The sequence below is a fragment of the Balearica regulorum genome, chromosome 1 (assembly GCF_011004875.1).
Source record: "Balearica regulorum gibbericeps isolate bBalReg1 chromosome 1, bBalReg1.pri, whole genome shotgun sequence".
NCBI classification, from domain to species: domain Eukaryota; kingdom Metazoa; phylum Chordata; class Aves; order Gruiformes; family Gruidae; genus Balearica; species Balearica regulorum.
Window position 1 is genome coordinate 130372823 of NC_046184.1, and position 16112 is coordinate 130388934.

At 44.6% G+C, this 16112-nt stretch overlaps 1 protein-coding gene across 4 annotated transcripts in view; it reads left to right on the forward strand.

Annotated features, from left to right (window-relative positions):
• PCYT1B (phosphate cytidylyltransferase 1B, choline) overlaps positions 1 to 16112 on the forward strand; it is a 53037-nt gene that overhangs the window by 33604 nt on the left and 3321 nt on the right. For 3 of the 4 annotated variants that reach the window (XM_075774857.1, XM_075774859.1, XM_075774849.1), the window contains exons 3-7: positions 277 to 393; positions 4156 to 4307; positions 5203 to 5281; positions 8509 to 8651; positions 10820 to 11008. In XM_075774857.1, coding sequence (XP_075630972.1) covers positions 277 to 393; positions 4156 to 4307; positions 5203 to 5281; positions 8509 to 8651; positions 10820 to 11008 — 680 coding nt within the window. Of the gene's footprint in view, positions 1 to 276; positions 394 to 4155; positions 4308 to 5202; positions 5282 to 8508; positions 8652 to 10819; positions 11009 to 15576; positions 16040 to 16112 lie in introns of those variants that run through there. The other variant, XM_075774862.1, reaches the window with a different exon arrangement.

Here is a 16112-nt window from a genome sequence, read left to right on the forward strand (position 1 = left end):
CTGAATGAGACAGGAAGATGACATTTTTGCTAAATTAGAATACAAGAATGATGGATGATAATAAATAGGCTAAGTCTGAGAGAAACCAGCAGAGAATAGAGAGAACAAGTAACGAGCAGGATAAAACACTGCGAATTCACCCGTGGTGCATTTTGAACATCAGAACTGGGGTAAATCTCTGCAATCATCTTATCTGGGAACAAAAGTCTGTCCAGTAGAATTAAGTGCAACTTGTTTGGGGTCTGAAAAATCATCGTTGTGTTTCTTTCTCCACAGTTGACAGACCTGTCAGAGTGTATGCAGATGGGATATTTGACCTCTTCCACTCTGGGCATGCTAGAGCTCTTATGCAAGCCAAAACTCTGTTCCCGAATAGCTACTTATTAGTAGGAGGTAAGATCAGAGTTATTTATTGCACTGGATTTTTGCTTCTGTGCTTCAGTATCAGAGAGTTATTGCCATGCTCGCACCCCCAGCTGTTTATACACTGTGACTTTGAATGCTACTTTCACTCTGGGGGCTTTCTATAGGTGATTTGCCTTGAATTACGTCTTACAATTGCATCAATTAAAGTAAAAGTCAAATTCTGCCCTGAGCAGCACAGGCACAATTCCCATTCTAGTTAAAGCAGGTGCCTGCATGACTCTGAGCTTAGAATAGCTCCATATGAATAATTTACCTTTTTCAGTTATTCGCTCAAAAATTGTTCAAAGATGGAGATGAGTGAATGAGATCAACCGCTCATTTATTTCTGGTTCCTCGGTCCCTCCGCCAGCCAGGCACAGCCCACGGTCTCCTGGCTGCCAGGTCAGTACTGTGTGTGCAGACCCAGCCTTCAACATCAGCAGAGAAGCTAAATTCAGCCTGTTATCACTGGAGACCCAAATGTAGGTCATGATTTGAATGTAGTTTTCAGCTCACAAGTATCCCCAGGCAGGTTACTTTCTTATCAGGTTTTTTTGCCGTGAATATCTTCTTTTGTTGCTGTGCGGCTGGCTAACAGCTGTTCAGCAGTTGGTACGTGCCTGAGGAGTCACTGGAGGGTGTCTGTGTCCCACCTCGCTGGCTGTGCAAGCCCTGCTCTCGTGACGCCTCATAAACGTGCATTTTGGTTCCAGTTTTCTTGCACCTTTGGGTTCGAGATATGCCTCGCATAAACATTTCACAGCAGCCTTCAGCTGCTCAAATGCTTACAGCAGTGATGGTAAAGCAAATGTGAATGCAACCTTCAGACACTTTATAAGATGCATTATTTTGCATTGTCCCAAATCAGTTGAAAGGGAGGGGAAAAAGACCCAACATAGAGGAAAAGCAAAACCTCCTCATAAACACACTTTTTGGTTTTTACTCTTATTTATTGTGGCAATTCCCATGGAGCTTCCTGGGAGGGAAAGGAGACATCCCTTTGTTATGAAGGAAACATTTAGGACTCTCTTTGCTGAGCCAGATAGCTTGCAGAAGAAGCTAGTGGAGGTGCAAGACTGTGAGGTTTTAAAAAAATGCAAGTACTGTAAGTTTTGTTGTTGCTTTTAACAGAGCAGGGAGTGTCCCAGATCAGGGAAGGAGCTCTGGGGCAAAAGCCTGGCTCCTTTGAAATTCATGGCATAGCTTCACTTTGCCCTTATTTTTGGAGTGAAGGACAAAGCAGCCAGCACTCATCAGCACCTCTTCCCAGCAAGGCACTCTACATCTTAGCACGTTTAAAAAATAGGCACCTTTCCACACCCACATACAATTTGTGCTGCAAAAGCACTGGTGTCTTGTGTCTTTGTGGGCACCACAACCAACCCTTTTTATTTCTCATTGTGAAGACAATTATTTGGAGCTAAGAAAAAAAAAAAATTAATAGATGTTTATACCTTCCCAAATCAGTCATTAGACCGCAATGACAGAATCCAAAGGAAATACAGAGCTATTGTGTCTGCACTGTACGTGAACAAACAGTAATCAAAAAATGAAATCAAACCTTTCTACAGAATTCAAGCAAAAATTACTATTTTCCAGTAATTTTAGTAGACCCTTTCTTCCAGGAGAGGGTAGCTTTAAGAGGACATAAAGGCCATAAATAAAAATAAATACAATCTCAGAAGGGATCTTTCTACTGAAAATACTTTGATCTCCATTAAATTTCTTGTCAGCAGGCATCAAACATGACATAATAGGATAGAGTAGCATTTCCCTAGCTGATATTCATATGTATATTATTATCTGGCTTTGAATTTTGCACAAACTCCAGGGCTATCTAAGCCTTCCTCATTTTTCCTACTTTAAAGGTCTTTAACGACCATCACAGCAAGAATACCCATTTTAGATCTCAAAAAAGACTGCATCTTTGCCAGCACCTTGCCTGATAGGTTGATGTTTTCAAATTAGAAAGAAGTAGCAGCTGTAGGGCTGCTCTCACACTTCCCTGCAGCACTAATGACGTTGGCTTTATCGTTTGTCAAGTACATTTTCTGTTTGTCCCAGTGTCACAGACAATTGAGATCCGAAGTGACAGGTTTGACCTGCAGTGAAGGACAACCACTGTCAACCCAGCTATAAATGGGTATCGCATTGTTCCATGTGGGGTGTCAAATGGTTATCGTAGCTATAATATTGGACAGAGTTATAGTTGTGGGGACAGGCCACTGTGTTTTATGCAATGTTATTCTTGTGGTTTAACCTGGCAGGCTGCTAAACACCACACAGCCATTTGCTCACTACCCCTACCCCCAGTGGGATGGGGGAGAGAACTGAGGGGAAAAAAAGTAAAACTCACGGCTTGAGATAAAGACAGTTTAATAGGACAGCAAAGGAAGAAATAATAATAATAATAATAATAATAATAATAATAATAATAATAATATACAAAACAGGTGAAGCACAATGCAATTGCTCACCACCTGCTGACTGAAGCCCAGCCCATCCTCAAGAAGCAATACCCCGCCCAGCCTACTCCCCCCAGTTATATACTGAGCATGATGTCATATGGTATGAAATATTCCTTTGGCCAGTTGGGGTCAGCTGCCCTGGCTGTGCCGCCTCCCAGCTTCTTGTGCACCTCCAGCCTTCTTGCCGGCAGGGCATGAGAAGCTGAAAAGTCCTTGACTTAGTGTAAGCACTACTTAGCAACAACTAAAACATCAGTGTGTTATCAACATTTTTCTCATTCTAAATCCAAAACACAGCACTATACCAGCTGCTAGGAAGAAAACTAACTCTATCCCAGCCAAAACCAGGACAGTTATGTGGGTAGAAAGATAATATCTAACTTTTATAGTTCTCTGGTAACATGGGTGGTGCTTCACCTCATTTTAAAAGCAATGTGACAAAGTATTGGTACTTTGGGTACCAGGGTTTCTGGACTTGCTTATTCCACTAGAGCATACAGCTTCTCCCAGTCCTTTCCATGGGGCTTCCTTCTGCAGTTTCCCATTTGAACATGGCAGAAGCCTTACTTCTCTTTCCATGCTGAAGTTCCTGCTGAACTCAAAGCTAAACTCAGAGACAGATTCCTATAAAATCTGCCATGACTTGTTTTCCATCGGTGTTTATTTAGCGAGAAACTGTTCTACTGTGATTTAGAGCTTTGTTGGCAAATTCATCACTTAGAGCATTGTTTACATAAGAACAAAAAGTGGGAACAGGATGAGGGATGTCCAACTTTGGAAACTCAACTGGATGTGGCCCTGAGCAACCTGCTGTGATTGACACTGCTCTGAGAAGGGTGGGTGGATTAGGTGATATCCACTGGTTCCTTCCTGCCTTGACCGTTTTGTGTTACATGACATTTGCGAGCACTCTGTCATTGCTGACACTGCACTTTTTTATTGTTTTTGAAGCATTATCCATCACCCCTGAAATTTCACAGCCCACGAAATCCCCGCTTATAATGGGCTTGAGTTACCTCAACATGTGCATATAGTACCACTTGAGATGTCCCTACAGTATCTCACTTGGGCTCTGGCTGCAGCTCCAGAAAGGGAAGGATCTCTCAGAAGTCTATGGTTGTACCTGCCAACCCTGAGCAGAACTCTTAGACGCCCTGAAGCACCCCAAAATTAGCTAAGCTCATAACTAAGTGCTTGATGGAGTTTTCAGGAAATAATCAACTCCCGGTCATGCTAATTCTACTGAGTGTGGAGCCATTTTGTTGATACTTCCATATTTTAGTTTGCAGTGATGATTTAACTCATAAATTCAAAGGCTTCACTGTGATGAATGAAACTGAGCGATATGAAGCCCTCAGACACTGTCGTTATGTGGATGAGGTCATCAGAGATGCACCCTGGACACTGACACCTGAGTTCCTTGAAAAACATAAGGTACATTTCTCCCCTTATCTCTCCCTTCCCCTTTGTAGGCTGACAGTTGAGAATAAACAGCAAGTCTGTGAAATTCTATTAGCTGGAGCAAATTATTTAATTCAGTTAATTCCAGTCACTGAAATTAGGTACATGGCATTGCTTGCCTCCATCTTTGTCGAAAATGTTATATTTGTCCTGCCTTTTTTTCCTCGATATGCTGAGATAATATCTCTAGTGGGATTTTTGAATGGCAAAATAACACTAAGGAATTATTCACAAATTGACTTTCAGGAAAGGAGATCATGAACGAGCAAAGTTCTCACGTAATGACTAAAGTCCTGTTAAAGTCCTGAATTAAAAGCACGTTTCTTTTACACATAAAAATATCATGTGTCCTCTAAAAGGCAGGACAGAATTTTTTACGTGCTATTGCCTGTCTTGCAATATATATAAATCTTAACAAAAGCATAATTAACTAGGATGTATTTTAGTGTCCACATCACTGGGTGATGAAAGGACAGCATGACAGTACTAGGTATACATGTATATATGCACAGCTCTAAGGAGGCAGAATCAATAAGCCTGGCTCCATGGTTTTGAAAGCCAAGGCTTTGCCACTTGACTTGGCTTTTCCAGCAGCAATAAAGCAGGAACAGGTGTCTTATATTCTGTAGAAAATCTCATACAGCCAGAGTGCTTCTGGAGACAAGTTTTCTGTTCTTTCATACTTGATCATACAACACAGCACTTGAGGGTCTAAATCTAGTGTAATATTCTAGGTGATCGCTTTAGGATGAGAATGTCAAAAGCAAGTCAGCTGAAGTTCAGAAAAGAAATGGTCCTCCACAATGATCCCCCACTGAATCAAAATTCAATGATGGTGGCATGTGATTCTTCTTCTGTTCACTGGCAGATTGACTTTGTAGCCCACGATGACATCCCGTACTCCTCCGCTGGCTCGGATGATGTATACAAACACATAAAGGAGGCAGGTAAGGGCAACTTTACACTTTTAGCACCTTCCTTTTCAGCCTCAGCTCAAATTCTTTTACTGCCTTTTGACCACGACTGCTGGGAGAGAAGCAGTAGAGATAATATCACACTCTCTCACACCCTAACAGTAGGTACTGCTGACTTCAGCAGAAAGGTTCACTTTGTAAAACCACAAAGGATGTCCTTGGCTGAATTCCTGCCGTAATCCCCAGGAAACCATTCAGATCTGTCAACGAAGAGTCCCATCTGGGCTATTTAAACAATTTAAGGGTGCTTGACTAAGAGCTCTGAACCAATGAAAATGAGTTCCGTTCCCACAGCAGCCCAGCCAACTTCAGTGGTTTGTTGATAACTACAAACTGATGACCCCTTGACACAGCCCAGTCCTGAATACGGGCAAGCACAGGCAGCCTTCAGGAGTCATTAGGATCCCCCAGGGATTTGCACTTTTTACTACAATGGCAGAGGTTTTAAATCAGTACCAGTGTGATTCATTTGCCATGATTATTTAGCAGTTTGGTTGCATTGAACATGACCATGCTGAAGTCATCAGGAGGTTGTATCTCTTCAGTTCAAGGAAGCTGAATAAAATCTGAGGAGACAATAGTAAGCCACTGTTTGCCTGCAGCAGCTGTCCTAACACAGTGAACAGCGAGGGGAGAAACTGATCATACCTTTCTTCTCCTGCTCCCTGGAGGTGCTGTCCTGCACACTGCTGAATCCATCCTCTTCCTGGTCTACATATATTTCAGGGCAAATCTGCCTGATTGATAGCAATTTGTTGTGCAAAGTGACCTTCTCAAGCTATACAATGACAGCAGTAGACCAGGTATTGACCTGATCTGAAAGAATAAGCTTTTTATAGCAGCAGTTCTTGATCTTTTTCCACTTGCAAACCTCACTGTGGTGTCAGACTCGCAACCCTCCTTTGGGAACTGCTGTTTTACAGTTTCAGAGCCAGCACCAGCTTTCTTCACTAGGCAATGGAACAAAGGTACCTCTGGTAAGGACAGGTCACCGAGGGACATACAGCATACGTGCTGGCCACGCAGCTATGTTGCCTTTCTTCTGTAAGGTGCTGAGTGCACGGGACAACACGACAGGAGCCCTTGGTGTGACTGTATCGTTACCAGGCTGAGCTGGAGAGTGCCCAAATCTGGCACATCCTTCTCTGCTGTTGTTGGGCACGGGTGCAGTGTGCACATGTCCTGATGAGAAACTCAAACTTTGTTTGCAGAATACAGTATGGACTGATGAGAAACTCAAACTTTGTTTGCAGAATACAGTATGGACTTACAGCTTCAGGGACTTGTGGTCTGTCCCACATCCATCACTGTGAGGTGCTGGAGAAGTGACTTCAGTCTTGTTGGCTGAATTTTGTTACATATAAACTAGGAATAATGTTACAATAATGTTACCTTCTTTGTGAAAAATGTTGAGAGCTAGTGCTGCAATAGTCCTAAGACTCTGGAACAGCATTATTACAATAGCGAATTTCCCCTTTCTCCTAAGGTGTTTTATTTTAAATAGACCAATGCTGTGGATGTACTTGTGTTTTTTCCTTAGTTCCAGTACTCCCATTTCTCCACATCAGGTTGTTGGCAGAGAAGCAGGTGGAAACTGTGGAGCTCCTTGTGTAGATTCCCGTGGGCTCCCCTTTCCCTACTCCCATCAGTGGGTGGGAGGGCATAGGGACAACGGTGAGGTGGGTGACGGTGCACTGACTAAACCTCTGCACATCTGTGAGCAAGTAGTTTGGAAAACATGAATCAGTCCAACACGCGAAGAATACAAAAGCGAAATCGGTGACTAAAGGTCATGTTCTCGTACATGGGCTTGTGCATCTACTTGAAAACAATTCTGCTTTTGGCTTCGCAAGGGTAAAGTTTGGATTTGTTCATATATTGTAGCTCCTATCTATAAAGGCTTCTGGCTCAAAGTAGCTTTCACTGCTTCCAAAAATAGCTTCCCAAGTGACTGCTGCAAGCCTGAAAAGTATGATCAGGGAAACCTCTCTCCTCATGATTAAAATAATCTATTTTTTTAGCAGAGTATTAATTAGAGATCAGAAAGGAAAAATATCACATAGCATTTAGTCACAGGAGGCTGCTAAGCTTCTTGATTCCTTCTCCAGATCTTTTTGCTAACCCTGTGAAATTAGCTAGCAATGCCTGCCTACTTCAAGTGAGCGTGTGAGGATTAATTTGCCAGTAGCTCTACCACCCTTTTAAGACAAAGCACTACTTTGTTTCACAAAACCATTTTCAGTCTTGTCTTACAGCTCTCTCTCAGCAGCAGCTTAATGGTGCAATTACATTTAAGTCAAAGGAGTAATTTTTTGTAGCCCTATCTAACTACTAAACCAAGATGTGCTAGCGCTCTGCTGTTACTGCCTTCGTGACTTCCTTTAACAGTACGAGTGATCCTGTCTTGATGAGAAACAATTAAAAAGCAATATATTCCTCAGATGTGTTGAGGAAAATACAAGCAGTGTTAATAAATGGCCAGTTTTATTAGGGATGGATCTGTCGGAGCGGGGAGAGTGGTTATGCAGCCACTGATGTGGCCAGGTGGACGTGAACCGGGGGGCTGTGGAGACTGATACCCTCGGTCGCACAGTATATCTGTGTTTGTTCACACCACCGTTACGCTTCATCTTCCTGGGTGTTTTCCAGTGATTGTAACGCATCTTTTACCTGAAGGCACTTCCTGACTTCGGCCAAGGCCAGAGACTGGGCTGTTTTACTCAGCAGAACAAAGACTGTCAGATGCTGCAGCACCGGAGTGGAGGGGAGAGTGGGAATACATAGGAGAGCAGCAAATGGCTGTTCAATAGTGGGAATGGAAGCCAACCCCCCCACTCCTTTATATAACATTAAATAAGGTCTATGCTTATAGGAAGAACTGCTCAGTGAATTGCCACAGCTGCGAGGTTTAGCCTTTCGGGGACCCCCTGCCAGCCTAATAACTTTCACATCACAGCTGATGCTGTGAAAAGGGCAAGTTTTAGCCTTTCTGAAGACTCAAGGAAAAGTGAATGGTATAGCAGCCTAGTGCTTTCCCTAAGCTCACACAAGAACAACAGGAAAGAACTAGGAACAAGACAGGCAGAATTGCAAGTCTCTTACCTTTGGTCAGGCATTTTCGTGTTCATCCTCAGCTACCTGCCGCAGTGCCTGGTCCTGCTGTGCTTTCTCAGCGGGCTTTCTTTTCCCACTTTGCTCAGGAATGTTTGTACCAACGCAGAGAACTGAAGGCATCTCCACATCGGACATCATCACAAGGATCGTCCGGGACTACGACGTGTATGCCCGGCGCAACCTCCAACGAGGATACACCGCCAAAGAGCTGAATGTTAGTTTTATAAATGTAAGTACACCGATCTACGTTTGCTTCTGAAACACTCTCTCATAGGACCCCAAATGTCGAGTAAAGGTTAAAAAAGGATATCTTCCTCCTGCTGCTTTTAAAATAGCTGGGAAGAACTTAATTTAAAAGAAACTGGTAAGCTGAGGGTAGTTTTAATTGCTCCTATTAATTAGCAGCTTCATTTCCATCTTATGCTTTCGTGTTTGTAACAAAGCTGCTGTTCCCCCTTCCACCTTGAGCTGTAGGTGACTAAATAACACACTAGGAAGGAGCTCACCCCCCTGCCGCAAGCTTCTCAGCCACTCATCCAAGACACTGTTTCTTTCTTTATTCCCATTGTGAGAAGGCAGCACAGAGAGCAAAGATTTTGATATCCAAACTTTCTCTACAACACAACAGGACAAAACCCAACAAAAAACCAACTGCTGAGCAGTGAGATTACTAGAGGAAGCTAAAATGGTTTTAAAAGACAAGGAAGCATGTTAGGAAGGTGGTACGTAAATGATGCTGAAGAAATCAGAAGCCACAATAGGTAGGGCAAGAGCACCATTTGAAAGGATGGCTCAAATTATTCAGCTTCCACGTACAGAACTGCACCTTATCCTCCAGTAAGGAGTAAACACTTAACAGAAATGAAAGTTTACTTTCCTTCATTGTCTGCTTCAAGTCTTAATTTAAGGCCTCAAGATAACCCACATTACCAAAATCTTTCCTGTGGTTGGACTGGCTCCCAGGAGGACTTCCCTTCCTTCCCTGGAGCTGGGAAACCCCCTTGCGAAGGACTGAATTGTGTCATTTCATGAGGGTTTTGCTTAGTTGTTTCTTATTTTGAAGTCTGGCAGATAAATCACAGATCACAGGGCATAAATATTTATTTCACCGTGCTTTTTTTTCAGACTTCTACAAAATCTGTAAAAAAATTCCTGCTTGTAAGTACTCCATGCAGAAGGATCACTATTGCAAATATCCATTAAATTAAGGCATGCTGGATGCCTTGGGGGTTCTCAAATGTACCCCTTAGAGGCTCCGAGGTGAAGATACTGTTGCGTAAGGTATGCTTCCCCCAGTCTCAAGACACTGATGTATCCTGAAGTCCCTCCTGGCATTTAGTTATTTAGCTTATTGTAATTTAAATGCAGAAATACTAATTTGTACCAGAGGGTGTTTATGTTTCAAATTAAAACCAAACAGGATTTCACCGAAACAGAAAAGCTCTGGTTTCCTCGTTAAAGAAAGGCTTGGTCACCTATTAGGTGCAAAGCGAATTCGGTTTCTTTGGACCTTGAGGATTTTGTTGGGCCTTGTGGTTCTTCTAGTGATTCATGAGCTAGAATAAATCTCACCTCAGCACTAAACAGTATTTGCTTTAAAAGTAAATTCAAGTGCCCATTAAATGAAGCTTACAGGAAATTAAAAGCTGATAGTGATCTGTCCTTCTACAGAGACCATTACACCTTCAAGGGCACAGCGTTAGTTAGCTGTGCGTACTGGACGGTTGAGGAGCGCAGAAGCATTTCAGGACAAAAGCCCTTTAACCCTGAAGTGCTTTAGAAGCTTGGCCCGATGAGAGCTCCCTAACGTTATCTCCTCTGTCCCCCTCTTTTTCTGTGTGACTTAGGAGCTTGCCCTCTTTCCTAGCAAGCCTGCTGGCCACAAGCTGCTGGCCTACGCGCATCTTTTTTGCAGCCAGAAGCTCCTGTACTAGCCAGGCTGGGAGGTGAAGACAGTTTTCCTTCTGCTCTGCAGAAATCCAACCAAAGAGACATTTTAGTCCAAGTTATCATCCAGGCTGGCAAGTCAGCAGTGGGCTGCATTTGCTAGGAAACCCAGGGAAATTTGCCTGTTGCTTAAGTTTGAGCTGTTAATTTCTCCCTCTTATCCTTCACAAGATTCATATAATTTTCAAAGTGCATTCAGTTTGAAAATATGGGAAGAATCATGTAGTGGATTAAACCCAGTAATGTCACAAGACTGTCTTTTCAATATGTGCCTCCTGCACTTCATTCCACAAATGTAAAATCTGCATTTATAGAAATAATGTGGGAATAGTTAACCAATGCCATATGTACTAGGATACATTAATGCAATTTTTTTCTTCTTCTCAATTGTCAATAGCTAATTATTTCCAAATCCCTATATATTAATCTCCATCCATGCTTTTAAAACAGGAGAAGAAATACCGCTTTCAAAACCAAGTGGACAAAATGAAAGAAAAAGTTAAGAATGTGGAGGAAAAATCGAAGGAATTTGTTTACAAGGTGGAAGAGAAGAGTCATGACCTTATTCAGAAGTGGGAAGAAAAGTCCAGGGAATTTATTGGCAACTTTTTAGAGCTGTTTGGACCAGACGGAGCCTGGGTAGGTATTTTGCCATCCCAAGAAATCTGAGTGGTTTTTATTTATCTGCCGTAACGCAGATCAAGAGCAGATTCTTTAGCTGCAGTCTTTGTTTTGAAAGCCAGCACAGTGGGATAACGCCAATCCAATCACCCCTGCCAATACTGCAGCAGGAGGATTTGCCACTTCTGGCTGTTGCTTCTTTGTGATAATTTCTTTGGGATAACGTCTTTTGTGAAGGTGCGATACTGAATGTGATACGGTATTCAGTAGAGCTGCATAACAGCAACACGTGAGCAAACAGGCGAATACAGTCTATTCTCCCCATTAGCACTCAGTGGGACCACAGTGACATCAGGGAGAAACTATATGCTGGAGGTGGTGAGGGAAACAGGGACACTGAAAAGTTTTTCAGTAGTTCTTTTCGTGCTCTGTACGCAGCAGCAGCAGTCTGTTTTCTAACTTGAAAACCTACTGATTTAAAGTTCCAGGAAATGACTTCACAGGTTGAGTGGCCAGGCTCACCTGACTGACTGCAGGGAAGTCTCGGGCAGAACTGAAGCACTGCTGAAGCTCTCCTCAGTACGTGCTGGCTCCACAGCGCCCACTTACCAAAGGTCCCCAGGTGCAACTCCACCCATCAGGGGAGAAACCCCAGGGCCTTACCTGCTCAAACCAACGGCACGCGCTGAGCAGGTAGTGAGTTGGTGATACTTCAGAGCCCCCGAAGAGTCCTGGCCCCCATCTTTCAGTTCTGATAGCTTGCCAAACCTTGCTTTATTTTCTTGTACTACTTCCCTTTGCTACGTTGAAACCAGTAGCAAAACTTATCGTGAATGCAAAAGTTATTTGTTTGAACAGACCTTCTTAGACCTTCCCCTTGGGAGTCAGTCCTTTTCCAACAAGCTCTCTGTGCAGCTGTCTTCCAGTGAAAGCCCACACCCCAGCCAGGCACTTGAGTACAGGCATCATCTTGGACGTGCTGCTCTGGTTGCAAGCTCTGAGCGAAGCTTTTGCTCGGTTCGAGGAAACGTGAGCAAGCACGGAGGAGAGCAGCAAGCCAGAAAGAACAGTTTAGGACTAGCATGAAGCAGATACTACTGGAATATTTTTAAAGAGCCAACACACACGTAATGTTCTCTCACGTCACTTTTATCAGTCCATACCTGAGCAACTTCCCATCATGAACAGTACATGCTGTTGAAAGGATCTCAGCAAAGTTTTTGTTTATAAACAAACCCTCAGGAAGATTCACAGACCCCTGGTGAATTAGCCCACGTCACAACTCAGTGCCACCAAAGCAGATAGTAGCTCCCTCTTACTGGAGTTCCCACCTCTTCTCTGCCATCATTTGCTGTGTTGATTACCGCTCAGTTGAGCAAAGCCTAAAATTAGGCTGTGAAGGCTTCAGAACAGAGACTGCATCTTTATAATCTCCTTACAGCTACGTCTGTCACGTGTCTGATACGTCTGTCACGTGTCTGAACAACACTGGTCCCAGCCATATAAACACATAGCTTCTTTAGCAATTTGTTCATTGACAGTATCATTTTCCTTGAGGAGGGGAAGAGGGGAACTGATGAAAAGCCCCGGTTTACCCACATTGACCACATCCACGAGGAGTCCTTCATCTGCAGGTTATTCTCCACAGAGCTTGGCAAGTGCTCCCCACATGGGATGGTCCTGTGGCCATAGGTGCTGAATAAATAAAGCAAATGCTAACAGAGCATGTGAAACCCACAGGAGGTGGGGTGAGATTGGCTGTGCAGAGAGAGGAAAAGAATTTCAAAGCCTTGATCCCATTCCCTGGCATTACCCACTCAACACTGCAAACTCATGGCATTTTTAAAAACCCTTTGCTGATAAAATATTTTACCAAATTTGAGTAGAGAAAAAGCTGTTCTGCAAAGGTATTTGAGGGAGCGAAGGTGGCCTCCTGTTTACTGAGTTAGTGTCCCAACCACAAAGTAGGAAATCTGGTGCAACCACAGAGACCTTTGCTAAGAATAAGAGTGAACTCTTGCAGTGTTGTAGGAAAAGCGTCGGTGACAATGAGCCAAGAGCAGTTGTGGCTTTTTTAAAATTAGTTTGAGCCTTGCAACAGGAAAGACTTTTCAAATAATGATAACTTGCTATTAGTGTCAAAACTGTTATTAACGTTAATTTGCCTTATCACTGTTAGTTAGATGTTGCTTTTAATGTTGACATTAAAAGTACAGAAATCGTTATGGGCATGCTAGATTCCTAGATCAGTAATTTGCATGCCATTAATATGCTATTATTATTTCACAAATAATTATTATAATACGCTTTATGCAAGCATCAATTTTCTAAAAGTAAGGGCTATGTAACCCACAAAAAAATGCCTGTGTGTGAAAAAGGTCAAAATGGCAGTTTTCAAATGTCAAGAAGTCTACAATTCATTGGCAATTTTGCCCACCTGTGCAATCCCCATATGTATTTTTTTCCCGCAAGAGAGTCACAGAGGCGTCAGAAACAACGATTAATGTGGCATGAAACTTTTGTCCTGGCGTGAGAGGAGACCACCGCGCAGCCCGGCACAGAGGCCCTAATGGCAGAGATGCAGCTCCACAGACAGGGAAAGCAGCAGGGTTCATTCCACCTTCTCTCAGACACGTACGAGCAGGGAGCTGCACTTCAGGTCAGTGGAGAGAAAGCAAGCCTCACAGGGCAGGGTTTCTGTGCCCGTCTCCCTCTCGGAGGAGAGGGGGTGTCCCTTCAAAGGGGCTGCGTCCCTCGACTCAGCATACAGAGGGAGTTGGGGATGGTGGCTCTGGGAAGCAGCTGCGCCACTGCTGATGTCCACAGAGGCTCAGAGGAATCTTACAGGTTGCGACTGGAAGCCAGGGCCGGCATTCAGTCCACACCGTGTCCCCGCAGCCTGGACCTGAGTTTGGCCTTGAAAGAATCAGCAGCTGAAAAGCAGCAGTCCCCCATAATGCCAACTGGCACTTGTTTTGTAAACCAAAGGAGTATCAACATGTAGGCAAGAAAATTCAGAAATAGGCAAAACATTTCCACCCAGTCGTAAGTTTGCCAAAAGCAAAACGTTATCTCCATAAACCGTTCGGGTGCACCCGAACTTGGGTGAACCAAGGCTTTGAAATTCTTTTCCTGCCTCTGGTAAAGGCCCAGAGCCTGCCCAGCCTTGTCTAACCTGCTGGCACTTCAAAGAAGCCATTAGCAGTTGTGTCCTTCAGCATCCAAGGGTCCAAGGAGGACCCTTGTTAGGAAGCCCTTGCCTAGGAAGGGCATGACTCACTGACCCTGCTAGAGCACAGCTGGAGGGGAAGAGTCATTCTGGGGGCGGGTGAATTACACCTCCCTTCTCCTCCTCCTGCAGCAGGTGTGATTTTAGCCAGTGACCTGGTGGTTAAAGCACTAAGGCAGGAGGCACTTGGACCAGCCAGGCACTTACCCTGCTGAAGGTGTGAGTGCACCAGCTTCTTCAGGCAGGAAGCTCCTTGCTGAAGCAGGGACCGGGAAGCAGGTGTCCTACTGCCTGGCTGGGGGCCTTAGCGGGAAGGGGGGAGTCTCCTTTCCATCCCTGGCCCACGTGGCCCAAGGTGCAGTCAGGTACCCCCATGACATGGGATACCAGCCACACTGGGCCACTTCCGACTCCCCCAGCACTGGTAGCACACCTCCCTGAAGCACTGCGGTGTCACTGAGCTTTCTGAAGTGGCTGGTAAGGTAGCAGGGACAGGAGGGAGTCAAAGTGTTTTGCTTGGCCACGAAAAAGATATTACATATCAAACAATTTTTTGTTTTGTTTTGTTTTTGTTGGGGTTTATCTTCAGTGAGAGGATAAGTCAAGTCAACAGAACCCCACTTTCTGAGATCTAAAGAGAAATGTTGCACTCCTACCACCAAATTTCAACAGGCTCTGGGGCTTTGCCAGCCCTGGTGACATCTTCACAGCTCCCAGCAGCAGAAACCCTCCCCCACCCAAATGCTTCCTGGCACTGTTTATCAGGAGCAACCACCATCTGCTAACTATTGGGATTTTAGGGAGTCTTGAGTATTTTGGACCTGGCAGTAGTGCAGGGGTAGGTTACACACCACAGCTCTTTATGCAGGAGAGGATGACTAAGCGCGGCTCCAGGCAGGAACTGTTCTGTCATTCTGCACTGCAGCAACATCCAGGCTCTAAACCTGAGTTAATAAAGGCCAATGTAATAAAGATATAAACTGGGTGAGGGAGCTCACTGAGGAACCGTTAAGTTGGTATTTGTGCTCGGCTGTTAACCCCCAGGATTAGCAAACACCAGAAACCTGATGGGAAAACCTAGCATCTGCCCCTCCACTGGCAGAAAATACTGAGCTTCAAAGAGGGAGAGGAAGAGCAAAACGGGCAGCCACACGCTCCTTGGCTGGAAGGAAGGTCATTACAGAGCAGAGTTGCTGCAGGGGGAAGGGAAGGAGAAGCAAAACAAAAGCTCAAGCTGAAAAAGTCTGCAGACTGCAGCTGCCTAGGCAGGCAAACCCAGAATACATTCTGCACAAGTATTTTGCTCTCAGACGTCAGTGGCAACATAACTTTGTCCGGGCTGGCTCTTCTGTTCCAGCCGAGCATCGCCTACGATCCAACCCCCAGTACTCCGGGCAAGGTTAAAACTTCATGTTCCCCACCCGCAGGAGGGGCAGCGAGGCACTCGCATTTGGCATTTTCCACATGAAGCCCACAGCAGTCACACAGTAGACGCCAGATCTCCTGTAACCCAGCCCTGCAGCCTAATGCAAGGCCACGTAGGCACTAACAAGTAGCAGCATTTGCCTTAGTGTGGCAGATTGCTTGACTGAAAAGGTGGTCTCTTCCACCCCACCAGTTCTGGCAGGCCTCCTCTCAGCTTTACAAAGCAAAAATGACAATAAAGCCCAAAGCAGAACATAGAGCCTCCACCTGTTTCTTTTTTTCAACAGACACCTGAATTCTGACATTCCCACCAGCAATTCAAGGGTTTGGGTGGTGCCTACTCCAGGGAGCTGGAGAAATGGCTGCCAGTATTTGGCTGGCACTGGGCTGCCTCCCTTCAGGGGGGACAGGAGGAAAAAAAAGGCTGGGCCAGCCAGGAAGCTCAGGAGATGAGTGGTCATGCTAAAA